The 23,367-nt window shown below is 42.6% G+C and overlaps 1 protein-coding gene across 1 annotated transcript in view; it reads right to left on the bottom strand.

The window, feature by feature from the left end:
* Positions 1-23,367, bottom strand: part of ITGA9 (integrin subunit alpha 9) — a gene marked incomplete at its 5' end in the record, with an annotated part of 226,891 nt that overhangs the window by 180,672 nt on the left and 22,852 nt on the right. The window contains 9 exons of the mRNA XM_082480032.1: positions 280-325; positions 881-971; positions 3,898-3,992; positions 5,433-5,538; positions 7,718-7,855; positions 11,574-11,642; positions 14,146-14,231; positions 15,767-15,896; positions 18,251-18,318. Of these exons, the coding sequence (XP_082336158.1) occupies positions 280-325; positions 881-971; positions 3,898-3,992; positions 5,433-5,538; positions 7,718-7,855; positions 11,574-11,642; positions 14,146-14,231; positions 15,767-15,896; positions 18,251-18,318 (829 nt within the window). The remainder of the gene's footprint in view (positions 1-279; positions 326-880; positions 972-3,897; positions 3,993-5,432; positions 5,539-7,717; positions 7,856-11,573; positions 11,643-14,145; positions 14,232-15,766; positions 15,897-18,250; positions 18,319-23,367) is intronic.

The following is a 23,367-nucleotide window of genomic DNA, read 5'->3' as shown; positions in this document are numbered from 1 at the left end:
AGACACAACACATCTCCTTCCGGCTCTAACCCTTTGTTTTGTTCACAGCCCCAGGAGTCCTACATATTGTCATCCCTCACTACACTGTTTAAATTAGATTGTGCATTCTTTGACACTATATACGTTTAAGGTTCTGCTTAAAAGGTAATCCAACTTGCTGCTTCTGACCATAATAAACTAGGAAGAAAATCGGAGTGGTGGAGGACTTAGACCACATAAGATATAAACAAAAAACAGACACAAAAACAAAACAGCGCAGCAAAAAGACTTTGATCTCACCTCAGAAGTACCACATTGTCTGACAAGAAGGCTCCAACAGTCATATCTGAAATTTTGTAACATTGAGACAGTTACAAAGGAGGCACAGAATTCAGTTCTTTCAAGTCAGTTGGTAAATTACAGAGCATATATCTAAAAAAAGCATTTTTTTGACTTAAATCAGCCAGCTGGTCCCTTCAAATATCATTATGTCAGAAGTATTATAACTGGAGGACTATGTTTGCCACATTATTTCACTTCTACTTCATTGTTTGGTTTTTATTATTACTATCATGTTACTGTTTACATATTATTTTTTGTTTTAAGATTGTCATCATGACTGGGCAGCTTCCAGGCAACTTACAACCTTGGCCACATTCTGAAATCCTTTGTTTTAATATCTCAATCCTTCGTCATGATTGTCCAAACATCTGAATCAAGCAATTGGCTCAAATTCTTATCAGGAGCTTCAAATAATGGAGGGAAAAGTGAGGAAAATGCTCAGCTTCATCAACCTCCCGCAATTGCAGGAACCGGCAACCTGGAAGCGACCAGCTTTGCTGTTTTTTTACCCTGCTGCTGCGTTTTCCCAGTGCTCTCACTGCCAGAATAGCAGACATACCTGGATAACCATTGCCATCCATATCGACTCCCCCTGATATGGACTGGCCGAACATCCGCAGCATGGGGTTTATTGTTTGCCCAGACAGCTTCTGCAGCGGAAAACACACAAGTGAAATCAGTCAGTAACACAAAAGAATCCCCCCCAAAAAAAAAAAAACCACAGACCAAAAAACTTTCAGGCCTGATTTTCATGGTCACCAGGGCTCTCTTCCGTGGGCTGGGAGTGCCGCACATCTGCAGGCTCACACTTCACCCACGCAGCCTGGAGCAGGAAGGCTGCTGACTGCAGGAAGCCCTTCTGCTCTGGGCTAGGAGGAGGACAGTGTTGACTTGGATTAAAAAACACACCTGCATTACAACCCTCATGCAGACTCAACCAAAATAAAGAACACATCAAACAGATTTCTCAGGGAGGGGGAGGAAATTTAATTGCACCCTAGAGATTTTCCCTTTCTTTTTTTTTTTCATTACCTTTATTTCTGTAAATAAAAGTTTTAAGCAGCATCTTAACAAAATTAATGATTAATTGAAACAGAAAATCCTGCACAACCATTCCTTCTCACAAAGTCTGCCAGCATACTCAAAGTCAAAATGACTAATTTTCATCCCACTTGGAAATTCTGGTTTCCATCAGCTATTACGCAGTATTTTGTGTCAGTTTGGAAGCTGTATCTCATTTCTGCCTCCCCAACGCAAAGATTAATTAACTTCTAACACAGCTTTTTTTTTTTAATTACTAACAAAAAAACTTTCTCTAAACGTTTTGAATTGTAAATGCCTTTGTCTGAAGCAAATTAATATATCAAAATCTCAGTTTTTAAGACGGCAATCAGATGTTTCCAAGCTCTCATTCATTATGCTGGGCCACCAATGCAACACCTGAACTCAAACCAACCTCCGACTGCGGAAGTTACAGAGGAAACCTATCCCATGAAGTAATTTCAAGGCTATTGGTGGTGCTTCACAGCTTGTGACATGTGACCAGCTCTTCCTGGCCCTCCCATAAAAGGACGTAATATTGAACAAAAGGTCAGACAGGAAATTCATGGAAAAAAAGACAAGTTGAGGGGAAGAAAGATATCCTGCAGTTCTGACAGCCAGTTTAAAGAGAAACCAGTGCTCTGCTGTGTACAGATCTCCTTTTCCTACTCACAGGCAGATAAGATTAAGACAAGTGGAAATAACTTCCTCCCCACATTACACTTACATCATATTTTTGGGGGGTTCCAGTTAGGGTGATAAATCCCTCCTGCAAACATCCCAGCGGACATCTGTAGGCTATTACGGCCTAGAAGGCAGAGGTATAACGCTGCTCTGCTTTTAAGTGCCATGAATGAAAACAGCAGGCCACAAAGCCAATTAAGCTGCTTCTGCTCATAGCCACCACTAAAGCTGCTGAAGGGACATGAGGGAACAACATTGATCTGCAATTTAAATGAAGAAAAGCAGGGGGGGAGAGGGGGGCTAACAAAATGAAAAGGGTGAAAACACATACCCTGCAGGCCCTGCCTCCACCTCTCAGCTTATTTAAAAAAGGAAATCCAGGGCATTAAGATGGCTCAGGAGTATAGTAATAAGATACAAAAAGTCTTTCACCTCTGAGTTCAAATCCAGGGCAGGTAGGTAGAGCTGAAGTTGTTCCACAGCTTTTTTGGTTGCCCATGGGAGACAAACCAGTGATGTGTCTGGTGCCCTGCAGCAGGCACTGGGAAATGGCACAGAGACACTGCCCATAAGTGGTGGCCCCTTGGCTGCCTCAGGACATGGGACAATGACAGGAATGGTATCAAGAGTCAATGACTGTGATACTTTGCCACCGTCTCAAGCTGGGCTTTGTCCCACTGACGAAGCAGTGGGAGAGGCACACGCTACATCTGCTGGCCTTGCTCCAATGGGGAGGGAGAGATCACAAGCAGGATGTTTCGCTTCCCACCCTGCTGATCTGGCCTCTTTCAAAAAAGTAAAATTTTCCCATGAATGACAAAAAAAAATAAATCTGATCCTTTTCAGCAAAAGCTGGAAATCTCCAGGCTTCTCAACAGCCAGAGAAGAACCTCTCAGCCAGTGGCCCTCAGCAAGAAATGGGTGGAATCTTCCACATGCCACACATTAGTGCATTTTAGAAGTATCCATAAAGAGACATTTAACTTCCTTTTTTCTAAAAAGCAGTGCATGGCATAGACATGGTAAAAGGAAGGACTTAACTTGTATGGTCTGTCAGAAGAGTCTCCAATATAACCACTAAAGTCTTTAATTCTGCTTAAACTGATTTACTGTGAAAGATCCCACCCAGCAACAAAACAAAACAACCAGAACTTCAAACACACAGAGGGAGGGAAGATTCAGGCTCTCTGAAAAAAGAAATGGGCTAGACAGAGACTAGGGGACACATGTTGGGCAGCTTGAGCATAAATTAATCTTCTCTATTGTCTGGCTGCAGTAGCTAAATTGCACTGTGCCATCTCTGCACAAGATGCTATAGCACATCCCAGCCGAGATTTTACTTAACAATAACGGTCAGGATAATGGCACCCAAGAACAGCCTTGTGATATACTGTCACATTGCAAGGAGAGGGCCAACAAGATGGGTAAAGAGGCTTCCATGGGGCACAAAAGAAAACTCAGTACCTCTTCTTTCTCATTAAATCTGCTTCTACAGGAAGCAAGTGCAACATCCCAGCTCCCCACTGGCCTCTCCATGATTTGTATCAGCCTCTCCAGGGTTTTTATTTCTCCTCTGAAGCACTACTGTCTCTAAAAACTGACATTCAAACCCCAAGACTTTGTTTCCTTCAAGAAGGAAGCTACAGCTGATAACTGTAACAGAAGACAGTGAAAAATATCTCCTGACTAACATAATTTTACCCTACAGCATAGATATGGACAAACTTTGAGAGAAGCCATCTTCAAACCAGGACTGAGAAAAGGATGTAGAGCTATGATGAGTCTACCTATAAAGGGACCGCTAAGTATGGTTTATTTCTGCAGGCCCTGGGAAACGATAGCATCACATACCATAGAGTACTGCGGTACAATACCATTGGCGTCCCCATGGTAAATGTACACTGCTCCTATGTAATTATCCTCCTGAGGTGCTCCAATGGCAACATCTGTAAAACAGCACAGGTTATAAACATTTCACAATCCATTCACAATCCCAATTTTAGAAGCCAGTTATCCATAGGAAAATAGCTCCCCCAAGACGAAGATGATCAGCAGCTCACGTGAACATGGCTAGAAGGAACTTGATTTAATAAAGAGCTCATGTTAAGATAAACTTAAAAAAATACACAAATGTATACGAATTTGTACATGCATGTGGCTGTGTTGTGCCTAATTAGAAACATGTGCTTGTTATGAAAATGTGTGTTTATTAACCAGCAGCCATGCTCAAAAAGTTAATTTAGAATTCTTTCATATCAAAACCTCCAACCCAGGGGAACATCAGCTTCATGAATGAAGACAGCATTGGCAAAACATTTTTGTAGCACTACATTAAATTTGCTTGAAAATCCAAGGCTCCAAAATGAGGCTGGGCATATTAAATGGATAGGCAGGAACTAAAAAAGGCTGCTGAGAGTATACTTTCAAATTACATTTGATCCAATTTAACTGCAAACTGCTGCAGAAAGAGCGATCCCACCTCCCATTCTCCTCTCCTAGTTGGACCTAGTGATACACAGCTGCTAAAATTAAACTCTTCCCAACAGCTTCATACCCACAGACCGATCCAACTCACTCTGCAGCCTCACCATCACCACAACTGACCCACAAACAGCAGCAAGAACACACAAATGCATGTCCAAGTGCAGATGAAGAGCATGCCCACCTTAGGGCAACGTGCAATGAGGTTGGGTTAGACTTAATGGGATACTGCGCCCGGAGTGACCTGGAAGAAATAAATCCAGGCATACACTGAGTAAGTCAGCCTTTGTTAGGAAGTCTGTAATCTTCACTGCCAGAAATCAGGGCAGAAAAGGTGCCAGCGTCAACACTTTACTCTCAGCTATTACTGTCACAGCATGGGGCCCCACACTGAGTGGCCTGTGAAAGGAGCAGGGGTAGAATAAAGCAAAGGAGACAAATTATTAATAGAGAGGAGTGAGAAGCTACTTGTTCATTACACTTCATGATAAGAAAAGTGATTATGTCAACAAAACTGGAAAGGCCTGAAGACATAAGGAAATGGGAAAGAAGAAAGAAGTCAGCCATAGGTTTCTGTTTTGTTCAGGGTGTGGGTAACTAAAGCCTTTTATAAACCATACAGGGAAGAAGAAAATGCAACAGCATGGAGAGCAAAGCAACGTTAACGAGATTGGAGTGTGAGTTGCATGGACATGGACTAAACCTACATCAAGGACAATCAGCTACAAAAGGCTTTAGTAGACAAATCCTGCGTGAGCCCATTTATACTTAGCGCAAACCCAGGTGCTGGTCGGGTCCGGAGGAGCAATGGATGCCACGTAACACCCAGCCATGCCAGAGAGTGGCAGTGCCACCAGCCCCATGGGCATTTCCAGGGAAATGGCCCAGGAGAAAACTGCACCGACCTGGGAAGCCATCATCATCGATGTCGCTGAGGGCGGCCATGCTCTCTCCAAAGTGTGCATTGTAGGCACCGTCACCATCCAGGACAAGCTGCTCTTCCAGCACTCCCTAGCAAGTAGGAAATAAGACAGGGTCAGGGAAATAGTGCGAATCCTGGACAAGGTGAGCCCTCCCAGTGGGAACTGCCCACAGACTGCAGAAAGCACCTGGGGCAGGGCTGCAGTCTGACTCTTGCCCTCACTGCACATGGATCACCAGGGCACCAAAAATCTAATTTATTTACTATTATTTAATTGGTGTTTTTAACCATCTCTGGGTTTAAGTTTTAAGGCGGGAGAAAGAGGAGTGTATGAATGATATAACTAAAATGCTAAATTAACTAAACAACTCGGTGATGTAACTAAATGTAGTCACAGGACTTGGTGAGCTCATGAAGGTTTCCAGATGCCTAAAATATAACAGCCCAGAGCTTGCTCTACTGGCAGATTACATCCAAGGAGTGAAATCCTCAGTCCAGGCTTATTCAGCTAAACCTCAGTGAGTTAAGGAGAATTTTCCCCTAAGCAAAGAACATTTGAGCAATTGGATTTGAAAACTTTTTAAGTATTGGACAGAAGGATTAAAGCAAAGTCCCCAAAAAGCCTTCTGAAATGAAGAATAAGGAAAGGGACTTAATGCAATAAAGAGACAGAGGAAAGTTGAGAATAAAGTAGCTTTGTACTCCTGTGCCATGAGAAGCCTTATATGGATCTGGTATTTCTTGCCCACCCACTTTCTGGTCAGATACATAAGCTTTAGTTTCTTGCAGTCTTCCCTCAAGGGGAAAGGAACATTTCCACAAGAAAACAAAATTTAGTTACGCAATCCAACTCTGTACCCACCTCAAGGGTTGTTTTGTTTTGTTTTTGCTTCCTTTGTGAATGAGAGTAAACTGCCCTCTGGAACATGTAATAAAATCTTTTTCTTGGCTGCGGGGAGCTTCTGACTTTAAGAAAATCCCACATAATGAAATTGAAACACAACAGAGAGGAGACAGGCAGGCCTGTATGTGCGACTCATTTCTTTGCAGTCCTCACAGGAAAGGGCAAAATAGAAGCATACCAAATCTAGCATCACTATGCATGCTTGTATTATAATGCAGCCTTCTCTATGTGCTGCCACAACCCCTAAAGCAATGGCGTTTGCAGAATGAAACAGAGTTTAAAATGTCCAAACCCCAAAATAAAATCCACAATCCTGAAAGCCATTGCTCCTGCAAGCAATTTTTGCTGGAGGAGTATAAGAAACTCCTGCTAGCTTCTTGACTGTTTTATAAAGGGTAAAAATTAACTCATGGACACTCTCACTGTGAGCAGGGCATGTTGGCTATTATCTGCTTGGCATTCTGGACCACGTCCTGAGGACCCAGCAGCAACACTGCAATATAAGAAGTGGGACAGTCTGTGGTTCTGACTGAAAAAGTAAAGCTCATTTAAAGAAGGAGTGATAATAGAAAATAAAATTACACCAAAAGCAATTCTGAAGTCTCCCAAATGCTGCCTATAGGACTTGTGGTGAATGATAAATCTAGCATAAACAAACTCCATACACTAAAGTTCACAAAATACTGATAAAGCAAACCAACTTCATTTTAGTCCATAACAACTCCTCCTTTGAGACAGCAGGTTTGGGAGCTGAATATTAAATATTTAATAATACGTAAAAAACATTGTTTTCCTATAAATACAACATAAGAATGATCTTGTTTTGCCAATGCAAGAAAGTTCAGACTTCTCAAAGACTGTTGTTCGCTCATGTGAAATCCAACAGTACCAGCTGATAAGAACTTCCCCTGAAGTCTATATATGGAGTGTAATGTAAAGATAACATAAATTCAAGCTCTGGTTTCTCTTCACAAGGTCTCCTAAATCCACAGACACTTGTATTCTAATTTTTAGGTTCTAGTGACCACCCAAAACACAAAGAAAACTCAGTCAAAGCTGCTGATTCTTACTTGGTTTTGGCACCAAATTCATGTAAAGCCACAAATACCACCAAGTTTCAACATAAAACCAGAAACTTTCCCAGACCTCCTCGAAAGATTCACAGCTTTGTGATGAATGTGGGCTGATGTGTGGGAAACCTTGATACCAGATGACTTCCGTGACTTCATGCTCTGCTAGAGACATCCAGAGCCCCATTATTTGAGAAATCAAGTTTCGCCATGCAGTGCTGGAAGGACATTAACGTTACCCTGCCCAGACCCACACCCTCATCCCTTACCAAGTCATGCCCTGTACATACTCACGTTTCCTCTGTTGATATAGACTGTGACTTGACCCTCATCTCTGATCTCAGAAAACATAGGTGCTCCGACCAGCAGGTCTGACAGCCCGTCAGAGTTCAGATCAACTGCACATAAGGAGGAGCCAAAGTAAGAGCCCATCTGTAACCAAGCCGAGTCACAACAAAGCATTCAGTATCTGCCCACACACAGGAGGAAGTCATTTAGGCATCTGTGGGTTTTCTGTTGTTTTTTGTTGTTTTTTTTAATTTCAAATAATGACTTGCTGCTTTATCACTCACAAGCACTCCTACACAGAAAGCTTAGGGGATAACTCTGGCAGGAATTAAACACTTTACTGTAACAGTGCATCAGCTTGGATGTTTTACCAACAGAACAAAATTTATACCCTGGGACCTGCTTAAGAGAGATGCTTAAAGAGCTTGCTTAGACTAGCTTTTACTTGTCAAATGCTTAAAGCCAGGAAAGGGCGAAATAAGTTTCCCAAACCAAGACCTGGCTAGTGATTATTCATGCCCAGTGTCAGACTCCCCGAAGAGACCTGAAGTTGGGTACCACAGATCTTCTGGGGATACCTTAAAGAAATAAAGAAAAGAAAAAAGAAAAATAGGCAAGGGATAGGGTACCCATGAAAAGAGGCATCTAAAATTATCTCTTGATTGTGAACTATCTTCCTCTGCTCTGTTTGTATCTATTTGTATCGGTCGCCTTCAAATAGCAGCCCTGGTTGGGGGTTTTGATCATAGCCTTTCCTTTCATGTACAGGCAGGTGAGTTGACACAGAAAGAAGACTTTCAATAAAAGCTTTTTAGTTGATACACAAAAAACCTAAGTCACTTTCAATTCCCCCTTGTTACTGCTTGATCAAACTTAATTGCTTAAATTTTAGAAATCAACTAATTTCATTATATAGTTTTTGATAGAGGGTAACATTAAATGCTATCAATTTCCCAATTGGCACCCACATTTCGAATTTCAAAACACATTTAAACCCAGGAAGGAAACCAAAAGCAAGAATGATATTCCACCCGTATTTCATCCACTTCTCCTAAGGTACCACAAGGCATACGCTCTTTGAGACCGACTACAAACCATAGCCTCAAAATTAAAAGCAACTTCCAGAGAAAAAATTAAAAGATACCACTTCTTATTTGAAATTGAGAGCAGTTTACATAGTAGGAAAAATTGAGGTTACAGAAACAGTTATTTAGGTTTAAAAGAATTAATCATATTTCTCGCATGCTTTTACATTCCTCATTGCGGATCTCTGACCCACAGCCTTCCATGCCCGATGAGCTTAGATGCATGAGCCAGAACTACTGGGCGTGCTAGGAGATGGGCAGCAGCAACTCTATTCTATGCAGTCCGTAAGATTTAAAAGCTGCTAAATATATATAGTGGGGTGAGGTAAGGATAGAGTTTCAATTTGTGATTCAGATTTGTGTGTTTGTGTGGGTTTAAGGTCAGACCTCAAACATGATTTGATTCCAGTTATTTTGTAGCTTAAGTTCCCTTGTGGATTTTTTATTTGTTTATTTTTTTTAATCCACTAAGGTTTTAAAAACAAATTTCTCATGGGTAAGGAGCGAAAGTTATGAAAAGCATTTCACTATGTATTCAGGCAGTTTTCAGGGAAAGGCTATTATTTACTTAACTGCAACATGGTACAACTGCAGCATGGATGAGTTCACAGTGCTGTGAGAACCTGAAGTTTGTTCACTTAACATTTGTAACAAGGCACTGCATTTTCTTTTTACTTGCCTGCATTTGATTTCCTAGTTCAGCCTCCAGCAATAAAAAAGGGCAGGAAGAAACCAGCCTGCTTTTAACGTCTGTCTAACAAGAATGTCAGAGCAATGAACTTTCACACCACTGGGAAGGACGCAGCATTTTGTGAGACCTCATTTCCAGCTCATTGCTGAGCACGTCTGGTTATACTTCAATCACAAAACAAAGAAAGGGTGATTTAGGACAGCCTTCTCTTTAAAATAAAATTCTCATTTGGATTTTAGAGAATTTGTAGAAGACAGATGCTAATGGGGAAGGCGGAGATGACAGCCTAGAAGTACTTAAAGGATGTAAATACTTGATTAGTTAAGTTACATATAAGAATAACATAATTAAAGTGGAAAAAGGAAAGTTTTTGGCCGAGACCTGGAAACTTCCCGATAGGTTTGTTTATTGGGCTGAGAAATACTTCTCCAGGAGCACATCCTTAGGGACATTTAAAAGTCAACAGGGAAAGAAATGAACAGGAAGCAATCAAACACAGGAGATGGCCTGGATGAACTGGGAGGTCTTTTCCTTTCAAGATGACCGCAATTCTGCTAGTGCAGAGAAAGAAAAATTTTGGAGAGGCCCTAAAATACAAGTCACACCATCCACCTACATATCCTTGCAGTTTTCCCCTATTCCAGGCATGTTTTTAAAGACTGCAATTGTGTTTTGTTGGGAAAAAATAACAAAACATGCCAACGCTCCCAACTTGATGATATAGTCAAACACTTTAGGAAGACCTGCCACTCTCAGAAGGATCTACAGCCAGAAGCCACCAGTAACCTTTTTATTCTGTATTTCCTCTCCTTCCAGGAGAATGCAGGCAACCCCAGGTAAGTGGTATAATTTCTTCACTGCGTTCTCCCTAAATAAGACATCTTTTTGATGTTAACTATAGTTAGACATACTTCCAATTTATTTCCCCTGCAACACATCTCCAGCAAGCCCCTAGTGAAGAACACAAGCTGTTCCTCACTCAAACAAAACATCACATGGGGGGAGATGGATCTCACTAGTATTCACTTAATTTCGGGGGGGGGGGGGGGGGGGGGGGGGGGGGGGAACAACACAGTTCAGCTCTAAGACACCAGTCCTAAGAGGAAAATGCAGGGCTGATTCATAGCAGGAAAGGGGAAATCATCATCTCTTAAGGCAATGAAGCTGCTCCTCCACAAAACAGCCTAACTCCATATCCCCCCATCACAGCACAACACAGAAAAAGATTGGGGCTTTGTGTATTAATAAGCTTGAGGCTATTATAACTAAGCTTGAGGCTACCCACATCTCCCAGCAACATCTACTAAGAGGAAATCTCTGCATGTAGGCTCACCTGGCACCCCATGTCCCACATCTTAGAAAGCACTGCTACAGTTGTGTAAGGCTAAAGAGAACCACTAGTACAATTTTTAGCGAGACCTTTAATTTCAGTCACATGGGCATTGAGCAGACATTGCTGTCATGACTGCTACAGAAGATAAGGCATATAGCTGGTCTGCACAATAGGTTTAGCTCTTCCGGGAGGATAAGAAGAAACAGAATTTGCTTGACATGTCATGAAGCAATGGAATTGATGATTAAGGGCTTGGAGCATCTCCCTTATGAGGAAAGGCTGAGAGAGCTGGGACTCTTTAGCCTGGAGAAGAGAAGGCTGAGGGGAGACCTTATTATGGCATACAAGTATCTAAAGGGTGGGTTGAAGGAGGATGGAGCCAGGCTCTTTTCAATGGTTCCCAGTGACAGGACGAGGGGTAATGGGCACAAGTTGGAACATAAGAAGTTCCGTTCAAATACACGGAAAAACTTCTTTACAGTGAGGGTGACATAGCACTGGAACAGGCTGCCCAGGGAGATTGTGGAGTCCCCTTCTCCGGAGATTTTCAAGACCCACCTGGATGCAGTCCTGAGTAATGTGTTCTGGGCAATCCTGCTTTAGCAGGGGAGTTGGACTAGATGATCTCTAGAGGTCCCTTCCAACTCTGAAAACTCCGTGATTCCGTGAATGAAAACGATTCTGACATGACCCTGACATTATTTCTCCCCTTCTCTACCCCTTAAAAGAAAACATACCTACATAAAAGCTCACCTTTTTTCCTGAAGCCTGAAAAATCTTTATTAGAGAGCCTGACCGTCTGTCTGTTCTGAAAATATAAACCTGAAAAGTGAAAAAAGAAAAAAGTTAACCAATAATAACTACAAAGCACATAACGGTACAGTACTGGTGCTTTCTAAATAAGATCTAAATCATGATACATCCATGGGTATTTCCAAGATCCAATTTCATGATCACTTTATTGCTCAGTCTTCTTTTAAAAGACAAAACATACAGTTTTTCCCTCTTTTCTTGATGAATCACAGGCCTCTTATGAGAACTGCTTGAATAGTATCTTGTTGCCTACTTATTTGGTGCGCATGTGTGTATGTGCACATGTAAGTATTGGCTTTTGGCACCTAGTAAAGGAACTTTCCAACTCTGAAACAAGTGACATCTGGAGCAGGGCAAAAGGCTGAGAAGGCATAACCCAACTCCCCTTCCCTTATACAGCCTTCCTTTCTCAAGGACACGTGCCTGCACGTACTGCACTGCAAACTTCACGATGCTTTAGCAAAGGTCAGAGTAGAAATCCCAATTAGACCACCCAAGGCATTTGCACCATTTCTGTCTGAAACAATCTGTAAATCAGAAAACTATTAAAACATAGTCCACTCATTGCTCATTTCCACAGGAAAAAACTGTTACCAAGAACTCTTGGAGCTAATAGTATTTATGCCAGTTGAGTAACAGATCTTGTACCAAAATTCAAGACACATGCTACTCCTCCAGCATTTGCCAGGCTCCCTCCTAGCAGGTGCTCACACAGTTTGCAGGACAGAGGATGCCTTACTTCCAAGGCCACGTGGCGGAGCCAAGCACTTGACATAGTTGAATATGTGGCAAGTTATTAATAGGTAGTGAGACAGAGTTCAAAGCTGTTTTCAGCCGAGAACACAGCACAGATCTACTGCAGACAATTGCTCTAGATATAAAGGACTCTCTAGGTTTTGCAGTGGCATGTTTAGCAACGAGAGTACGTTGCCAGGTGTCATGACTCCAAACCCAGTCTTAAGTAATGACACTCTTGGTGACTTTGAAGAAATGACTGAGTCACATTAAGTATCTTGGCTTTACCTTCGGTTAAAAGGGTGTGACAATGCTAACTACTTTCTATCAGGGAAGTGGAAAGGATTAGCTTATTAGAGAGTGTGAAAAGTACAACAGGACTGCTCAGCGTAATGTCCTGTACTCAACACCTCTTACCGCCCCTTTGCCACGCGTTCCTGCTACCCACATCCCATGCCAAGGGAGAATAATGGGAGCTTTTGCAACTACAGCAGTAGTCTTTAAACTACAGGGCCAGCTGCTCTCTCATGGATCTCGTGTTAGCAGCTGGTTTTTTGCCTCCTTCTTGTACACAGATTAAATCTGTTCCATAGAGAAAACAAGTTGGAAGGAAGGTGCATTGGAGTAGCCATAACAGAGCACCTGGGATAAAGAAACTATGTCTTTCCCATGCACATGTCCTCTCAGTAGCAACTGTGCTGCTACTGTATCCCGTATGTCCTGATCATCCCAGATCAGGTATATGTACCAAGTTCATCCTCTACTTTTATTCCATTTTCCCCGCTTGCACTGGTATCCCCTGGGGCATGCTTACTACCAAAAATAATATGCCTAAACCAAGGGATGGTGTTCCTGATAATGGAGACCTCTCACTCATTATTGTTATGACTCATCTACAACTCATGTCCCTGTAGAGCAGGAGAGCCAGAGGGAGGAAGATGGAAGGGCGCTGCAGGACATCTCTGCTTAAGCACATGGTGGCAGCGGGTCCTGAAAGGATTGGATTTTGAAGAAAAGGGGACAAAAGCAGATCCTTTACACCCCTTCCTTCCCTCTCCCCACTCCCACTTCTCCAGCTTTGGTTCAGAAGTGTATAAGGGTCACAGTGGTCATCTTCAACCAGCTCCCCCGATAGCAGCCAAGTAGTCGGCATAGGAACACCAGGCACACCTAACTCACCAGCCATTTCCACCTAGCCATACACCTGCTTACATCTTTGGGACATTGAACATATGTATGCCTACAGGAAAACCATTATTTTTGGTTTTCTTCTCAAGAGATTACCATCAAGATTTCTAAGCACAGCTGGCAGAAACCCAGATTCTAATTCACCCTACATCAACATATTATGAAGTTTTAAGAGGTACATCAAATCACTTAGTAAATGGCTTTTCATGCTATTAGATATGCTACCCTGAAGTAAACACTAAAACAGTCAAATGTATGAAGAAAACACATTTTTTCATTTCCAGGCAAGGTTTAAGCGATACCTATATGTTACAAATCCTAAACAAAAGCAGTGTGAAAATAATGTTTTAAGGAGACACAGTCAACAACTATTGTAAGGATTGGGTGGGAGAGAGAGGAAAGAGAGGGGTGAGGGATGTGAGGCACCAGAAGGGGCAGGTCGTGAAAATTTGATGACTTCAAACAACCTCACTCCAAAACTACCCTGTAAGCAAAAATCTCTTGGCTTCTCAGACACATGGGAACCCATGAGTATTAGTCTTTTGGCCTGTTGCATGGGACCACAATATTGTTTGACAAAAAGCCACACCTTTCCAATGCCTCCGTCCTGGGGAGCTCCTCCTACAACGTCCGTGGTAGTTGGCTGAGAGAAATGACCTGCCGTCACCGCATATCCTGAGCAGCAGATGGGGTGGGGTGGGAGAGAAGAGAGGAAATAAATAAATAATCATGAAAGGGAAGAGCATGGGAAACAGGTCAGCTGGTTGGATCATGCTCATGGGGTTTAATTGCTCCTCCTGGGTTGTGCATTGTTAGCGTTCAACAACCATTCTGCTCAGGATGCTCCAATACTCCACACAAAAGCTCACAGTATTGGGAATTGACAGTACACCCTCCAGTACAGCTCAGAGAAGAAAGGTGTGTGTGGAGGACAGGTACAGGGAGCAGTTTGGTAACCGCGAGTCCAGAAAGGGAAGCAATAAAACATGAACAGGCACACACAAACAAGAGTACAGAGACTACATTGTTGCAGAGAAAGTATCACAGAGAGTGACAATCATACATCGACCAGGCAGAAGTGTCCTCTTTTGGCTAAAATCACTGCCCAGGAAGGCTTGGAAAATTACGTGCCTTTTTGGTCAGCAGAGGGAGAGTGGAGGACAGTAGGTAAAGAGGTCAGAGAAGTTAATGGCTTAAAAAGATTTTTGTTTAGGCAAGAAGAAAAATGGGAGGATAGATCAAAGAAAGGAGGAGTGTATTTGAAAGAAAGATCAAAGATTCAGTCTTACTTGATATATTAAAATGATATATAATAACTAAAGAAGACTAGAGTGCTTTCCTTCTAAGGCTGTCTTGTATTTGCTTTGCTCTTCTGCTGTAAATTATGAGGCTCTTGTCTACATCGTAAACACTATAATTCAGGTCTATCAGTGGCAAAACCTATTTATGTCCTTAAATATATATATATAAACTCCTCATTTAGCTATCGCCAGCAGCATCTTCCAAGCAGTATTTTTTTAAAGACTAAAGGTTAAGGGGAAAAAAAGAGAGGTCAATGTGAGTCTCTAGTCACTACTGACTGAAATGCCTTATAGGTCTCAGCAGCCTCAGGCATTGGGGATTAGGTGGAAACCTCTAAATTACATTTATTCAGTACATTAGCTGGTTTTAGAACAAGTAAAACTAACTGAGTTAAACACATACTCAAACCTACAGTAGATCCTTTCACAACCTCCTTCTGTTGCCAATGACTCACTTACAAGGTTATTTCAACAAAAATAGCACCATGTATCTGCAATATACATTCTATAATTATTTGTTGTACCCATTTTAAAGACAGGTGTAAGAAGACATGCAGCCTAACCAATGACAAATAATCTTTCTGTCACAGGGCAAAAGCAGGAATGTAGGACAGCCACTACCATCCAACATGGTTTTCAGTCAAAATGCTTTTTCTGTATTAGTCAAAAAGATTATAGTGAAGTTTTTTTAAAACAAGCAAATAAAAAATTGAATATTTTGTCTGCTTGTTTGCTTATGCTTCTTTCCAGGTAGGTAACCCTTTAATTCAGATATTCTTCCTTTCACATCAAAATACTCTACACCGCTAAGAAAAAAATCAGTATCAACTTTATAGCAAAATCAGTATCAACTTGAAATATGTTGTTGGACTAATCCGTTCTCACAGTGAGCACCAGAGAGCTGCTTACCAAGGTACGTGTACCGCCTAGCTATCACAGCATCATCGTTCAGCTTGTAGTATGTGTTGTCAGTGAGATTCAGTACTTTGACAGTTCCTGTCCAATAATAAGATCCTGGTGCCCCCATGATGACCAGCTCCTATAATAGGAAAAACAGAAGGGTGGGGGGGAAGGATGGTGGAAAAAAAAAATAACAATCAAAACTAGACAAAAATTCATGCTTTACACAGTAGTGGAGAAGGGATAGGATATTAACTTAAAACACCAATTATCAGCCCATCTATAAGAATCTCCATTCTGTGTGCATGTAGAGGATATCCTTCTTCCCAAACATGGAGGTCACTGCACACACCCTAGAGACGCAGTCTTCCCCTTTATGGCCTGTTTCTGCTCAGCTGTTCTGCCGCTTCAATAAAAGATCTTCCTCAGCCTTACTAACCATCAAACTTACCCCTGCTAACGCAATCCTACCAAAAATTTTTCTCTACCTGCTGCCTTTCCTAAACATCTTCCAGAAGACCTGATGACCTCCCACCAAGTGACAAAAGTGCTCCAGCCCACCCAGACCTGCTATTCAGCTACAGACCGTGCCTCAATGCTGGCTGACACACTATACCAACCGATCATGACAGATATAGCACAAAGGATTTTGATTTTACAAATATGAAACCAAAGAGCTGCCATGCATTCAACAAGCAGGGTGTGCGTTTGGAACATTTTGCCTTGCTCTGTCCTCAGATACACTCTGCTCTTCAAGAGACAACCTGGCTATAGTTCATTACAGATGCACAGCATGATTCAGGATTTTAAAAGACTAGAAATCAGGCAAAGTTTGACCCAGCATCCAAAAGGTATGGATATTATTTTTGAATCAAAATCAAAAGTACATTTGTATGCAAGAGAGATTGCAAAAAGGTTGCCCCAAAGCATCCAGCATCCTTTCTAGGAAACCTTGCTCCTGGATGTGGTTTTAAATACCTCCAGCAAGGGACCAAATTAGGCATGGGAAGTATTAAGCCTAGGTAAGTTCTCCATCCTTGGAGAAGACAGGAGGACAGCCGCTTTGCCTTACATCTCCATTCAGTGCAAGGCTATGGGTGAACTCCATCCTTATGGGAAAACACTCCCACACCCAGGACCCCTTTGGGTGACCAGTTCCAGTCAGGGGGAGATGTTAAACAAGGGATTTTCCTAATAAGACTACAGGGTCAGGACAGCAAACCCAACCAAAGAGCAGGACGTGCTTGGCAACAGCTTTTTTCCTTGGGAGGGGCCGTGCCCTTGAGGTCAAGGGATCATTTACCGGCAGGAATGACTACCATCAGCAGCGCTGAATATACAGTAGGGGCTTGCCTGTTTGACCCAAAAAGCCATTTATCTGCATTTCCTGCTCAGTGAGCTGCCATCGGGCTGAAGCAATGAAAGTTCAAAGATATCTTTTGAACTAGGGTAGCAAAGGAGGATTTAAAGCATGGGAACAGAAACAGGCTGGAGAGAGCAGACAAGCCAGGAAACAGCTGCTGCTGGCTGAACATCCAGTTATCAGACAGTGCCACTGTGGCAACATCATCTGCCATCCCAGTTTACTCGGAAATCACCTTCTGCCATTTCAGAGGACACCTTTATTACATCTGCCTGGACAATAAATTCTGCAGACCAGTGCATATGTAATTAGGAGCTAGTATATACCTGACACAACAGTACAGAGGACCCTGATACTGAAATAGCTTTTTTCCTTATAAAAAATAAAAACAACCAACAACAACAATAGCAACAACAAAAAAAGCCAACCCAAAGCCAAACACCACCACCACCCCCCAAAAAAAACCAAACAACTGTGAAACATTACAAAAATACATCAATATATACATAATGGAACAAATACATCCTTGACATAACCAAAACGTGGCTGACAGACTTCTGTTCAGAACAGCTTTGGAGCATATATTTTACCATGCTATTTTTCCTCCATCTTTCTGAAATAAAGAACTGAAGCAGAACTAAAAAAAAAAAAAGCGTTTATCTTATATATGTATACATATATGCATGTGTACTTATATATTCACATAGATGCATATATCCACATATACACATACATAAACAAAGCCATCCAGGGAGGACTGTTTTATATCATCGCTTAAATTAAACAACAGACAGTTGTTAAATTAAACATTAGACACAGAGATATCTCTAAGCAAGTTTTGGGACGTACATGATAAAAACATTCTCTAAGGATGTTTCTCAGAATCAATTCATTCATTCTAGTCCACAGATTTTGCACATACGCCTACCTACAAAGCACCTGGCAGGCACGGTGGCAAGATGCAGGTGCCCGGGAGGCCAGACAAGGCAGGAGGCTGTTTGCTGGCAGGAAGGGACCATGCTCAGTGCTAAGCCCCCTGTCAAAGCCGTGCTCGGGGCTCCCCTCCTGGGTTATGCGGCATGAGAGCCGCTCACCAACCCCATACTTTCCATGCACACAACCCTGCTCACCTCGGTGAAGAAGCCTGCAATTCCTGCCTGGCACGAGCCGTGCTCCTCCCCATACTTCTTCTTGTACTCTGGATGGGAGAAGGGAAGAAAACAAACCGTTGTCATCCCTGGCATGGCACACACTCTCCACCCAAGCCATCTGCATCGCTACACGCACAGCCTGGAGAGACACCAGCACACAGGGCTCCTGGGTTTTATGAATGGACCTGCCGCCAACGTGCACCATGGCACCATTCTCACCCACATCGAGGGGTAAAGTGAGAGGCCTGAAACTGGGGGAACAGCTGGCATGCTGCCTAGTGAGACGCTAAATGAGCAGTATCACAGTAACATGATAACAGCAGCAGCGTTGTCCCAGTAAAGGTGCATCAGAAGAGGCTTCTGCCTCCGGCAGCCAGATCAGCACAGCTGAAAAGGGGAGAGCAAAAGGTGATGCACATACCTGCATGCCACCAACCCTACACCAGGAGGTTTAGTCCTCAGGCTCAGCACTACCTCAGAGAAATAAAGTGACTTTCCTTTACAACGACAGTCACCAAAGCCGCCGTAAACATTTCTGGTGGAGGGAAGCTTCAGGACACCAGCCCCAGGAGGGAGGTGGTGAGTGAGTAGAGGGCACTGCATTTCCAAGTGATCAGACAACAGTCTCATTTTGGGGATGCACAGGTCTGCTGCTTCTCACAGCCACCTGCTCAGAGCTCCCAGTTCACAGGGGACCAGCATCACTACAGTTTTTGTTACTGTATTTTATGTAGCAATTGTTTCCCATATCAAACTTGAGAAATTTTTACTGTAACTTTTTGCAGAGGAGGAAGAAATATTGTTAGAAATACATTCGAGGTGAGGGGAGAGAGAGGGAGGAGGGGAGAAGAAAAAAAAAAAAAAAAAAATCACTTTCAACCCTGCCTTAATCCAAACATTCTCAGTTTTGGAGCATTTGAAATTTAGACCTGGATCAGAACCTTTGCAGGTTTTTTCCAGAGCATTATTTTTAAATATTTACCATACTAAGGAGTGCCCAGCATCAACATATTGCCAATTCCTGTATATTATAGTAAGTCAGGCTCCAAAAGCATTCACCATACAGCCCAGCAATTGTGATTATTTTTTTAATTTTGATGTTTTTAAGTAAGCACCATTAACTCACTGCTAAATGATACAAATTTTAATGAAATCAATGAGTAAATCGCCTCTTTGCAAGTTCCTTTTGAGTTGCATTTTATCTTACTGAAAGATCAAAAGGAACTAATTGTAAACTGCTGCCATCTCACATAATTTTTTCAAAACATTGCATGTGTGTATATGTATACACACACACACCATTCCCCCTTTATATATTATATATAGTCTCTTCCTAACATCATAAAGATGCTCAGATTTTAAGGAATTTGCTGAGGTCATACCAGTTGCACAGGGAGAGGTTTAACTGGAGAGACCATGCAGAACAGTGACTTGATCCACAAATTACAGCTCAAATGCCTAACGCCCTTGGCCTAGGCAAGGTCCTGCCAAAGCAGATGTGTGTCCCAGCAGACCAGGAGGGCCAGAAGCACACTTGGCTTTCCTAGTGGGAATGCATGACAACAATTCTACTGAGAAATTAAGCCCATATTTGCTCATGGCTATTCAGAAAGCGCTAGGGCTCTGAATTGCCAGCTCTCCACATACAGTCTCTCACAGAGCCAGACACTCCTTGCCTGGGAAAAAAAAAAATATGTTTGTTGATATTAACTTTTTTTTTTTATTCAGAGAGATGAGGCTTCTCCCTCTGGCCTTCCCTGAAGGCCCTGCCTTCGCTATGGCTGGATATCCACCCCTGCATAGGATGAAATGCAGCAAGTTCCACGTCTGTCCCATTCAGATGCTTTCACTTCCAGCTCAGGTTTTCCCTTTACAGGATGTACTGAAGTGTGAACAGACCTCGCCTCTTCCCAATTTTGCACTTGACCTACTGTAATCTGAAACAAAACACTGCTAGCCACTGGCCCTGGAGGTCTGAAACTATCCTTCTGCCTTACCTGCTAAACTTGGCAGAATTCTGTAATGCCAAAGCTCAAGGCTTTAAAGACTGCCTTCTTAAATCTCACTTTTTGGGATTTTTTTTTTTTTTGATGGAGGGCTAGCGGGACTCAGGCTGATGCTTGGGCAGCCCAAGCAAGCACCCTGCCCTGCCTGAAAAGCCACCCCAGGGCCGCACAGCCATGGCTGACCTGGCCTGCCAGCCAGGCCCCAGCCCACCATGAGACACAGCACCCACCATCCCCCTTTAGGCACTAGAGGCCACGGTCCCTAACAGATCTTAGTCACCACCCAGACCAGGGCACAGTCTCTTAAAAGCCAAATGAGCCCCTCACCCAGGACACAAGGAGAGGGGATTTCTTATGCATATATTTCTTTTGAGAGCAAGCCTTGATGACTTTCTCTGTCAGGCCCACAACTAACTGCTGCAAGTGGGCCCCACTGACAATTTGATGGATTTCAAATATATTTCTCTATAAAATTGTATTACGCTTGGCTCACGGTTTCTTTGTCTCCTTCAAAAAACACACGGCTCAATTTGCTTTAAAATGAAAGAGGAAAATTGCCATGGGATATTTAACTTGCACAGTGAAAGATTTAGGTCAGGTGAATAATGACATAACCATGGGGGTTGCCTCAGGATGGGAGGCAAATAAGACCCGTTTCTTATTTTGGATTTTCAAAACTCTCCTTCTCTTCTTTTACAAACAGGTTTTCCAGAACTTTTTTCACAATTCAGCAACATGTCAAAAGCCGCAAAAGGCAATGGCGGCTTCCCAAGTAGACTTAGGTGAGGCCTGAATGTCCTCCAAACTGTTGCCTCACATAACTCCAGCCACCTGAGAGGCCCCATCCGCACATGCCTGTGGGTACGAGTGATCCAGCTCGCATCGAGCCATCCCCTGAACTCAACTGCAAAGAAAAAACAAGGGCATGGAAAAAAAAAAAAACAAAACATAGGAGGACAGCAGAAGGAACGATAGCAGCTTTAGCGATGGAAAAAGGCAGCTATTAGAGTGTGGTAGATGGACCTGTAGCTTCATGCAGCTGCATTTAACAAACATGCAAAATTACTTTGTTTCTTCGGATAAACAGAGGATTTGCTTCTGATAAAACAATACATGAACAAAAATTAAACCATTTCTCCAATCAAGTAAAAAAAAAACTTATTGAATGCACAGCATTGCTTTGTTATAAAAATAATAAAACAATAAAAGTTCAGGGCCCCCAAAATAAGGAGGGCATGGACCTGTTGGACCAGGTCCAGAGGAAGGCCATGAAGATGATCAGAGGGCTGAAGCACCTCTCCTATGAAGACAGGCTGAGAGAGTTGGGGTTGTTCAGCCTGGAGAAGACAAGGCTCCAGGGATACCTTATAGTGGCCTTCAGTACCAAAAGGGGGCTTACAGGAAAGATGGGGAGGGACTCTTTATGAGGGAGTGGAGCGGTAGGACAAGGAGTAACGGTTTTAAACTGAAAGATGGTAGATTTAGATTAGATATTAGGAAGAAATTCTTTACTGTGAGGGTGGTGAGACACTGGAACAGGTTGCCCAGAGAAGTTGTGGATGCCCCATCCCTGGAGGTGTTCTAGGCCAGGTTGGAGAAGCCTGGTCTAGTGGAAGGTGTCCACTAGGGGGGTTGGAACTAGGTGATCTTTAAGGTCCCTTCCAACTCTAACCATTCTATATTTTATATAATTTTGCCTACAAAAAAAAAAAAAAAAAAAAAAGACACCAAATTCAGATCAGGGAGTAACTTGAAACAAAAGCCCAAACATCATAGGACACAACACAGCTAATTTTCATCAGCACTATACATACTAAAAAAGGAACAAGAGACACATACATTGTTTTCCTTGTCAGGCAATGAAAAATCAGTTGTTCTTTAAATGAACCAAATTATTATTAACTGCAATGCATAAGGAATGGAATAGATTTGGTGTTTTAAACGGTTGTGTAAAACTGAGTTGGTACATCCACTGAAGCACATATTTTCACAGACACTGTTGATAGCTTTCTGTGATGTTCAGTGTTTTTTAAATCACTTACATTAGCAATACTGTCTGCTCGAACTAATGGCCCTACATTTCACTTAAATAACTAATTATATGGTGGTTATAACTGTGGATAGATGGGATTGGAGCATTTCAATTAAATTAAGAGTTTGGATATAATCTGTGCTTCTGTGAACTGAGGAAAAGACATCAAAACATTTTGACTTGAATAAATACCTGACAATACTTCTCAGGAAAAATACAGAGCTTACAGAAGAAGAATAAATGACATGCAGCAACAATGCAAAGCAATGACTGTCCTTCCTCCCTATAGGTATCAAGATTCAATTTTATCATTATAGGGTCTGAGCACATCACACATACCAATTAACCTCTTTTTCTAACACCTCTGAGAGAGAAAACAGCTTTAGTGACATTTTGCAAGAGGAAATGGAAGCATAAAGGCCCAAACACTTCAGCTATTGAGGCTATTTGAGCCTTTAAACCTCCACTGACACACAGCAGAGATCAGCACCAAGTTTTGGGGGGATTCAGACAGAGGCAGTCCTCCCCAGGGAGCCAGCAGCCCAGCCCAGAAGGACACTGAGCTCCTGTTCTCCAGTATAACCCTTTTAGGATAAACCCACCCCTCCTCATCACCCCACCTAACTCCCACCTGCATGCGGTTCCCCATATCCCTCCCCACATGCCAACTGGGTCTCCTTCTACCCATGCACCCATGGTCACACCCCAGAGCAGTCCCTTACATCCTGGATTGTCACATCCCAGTCCCCAAGACTTCTGCCTTCTCGCTAGACCTGGTCTGCCTCTCCCAAGCAGTGGATGAGCCCAACAGGCATGAAAACCAAGATTGCTTCGACCTCCCTTCCACTTTGGTGCATGGCAGTGACACCTGTCGCTCATATGACACTGCCATCCGTCTGTTCACCCATCCATGCAGTGAAACGCTCAACCAGCAGGAAACTGTGCAGTTACTGTGCGAGCTCACAGCTTTTGCACACCTGAATAGCAACATTTGCATGAGGTTTAAATATTGCATACAGTGGATTCGGTAGTTTCTGCGTAGCTTCAGGCAATAACTG

The sequence above is a fragment of the Vanellus vanellus genome (genome assembly GCF_965231255.1).
Source record: "Vanellus vanellus genome assembly, chromosome: 2".
NCBI lineage: Eukaryota > Metazoa > Chordata > Aves > Charadriiformes > Charadriidae > Vanellus > Vanellus vanellus.
This window is presented reverse-complemented; position numbering and strand designations above follow the sequence as displayed.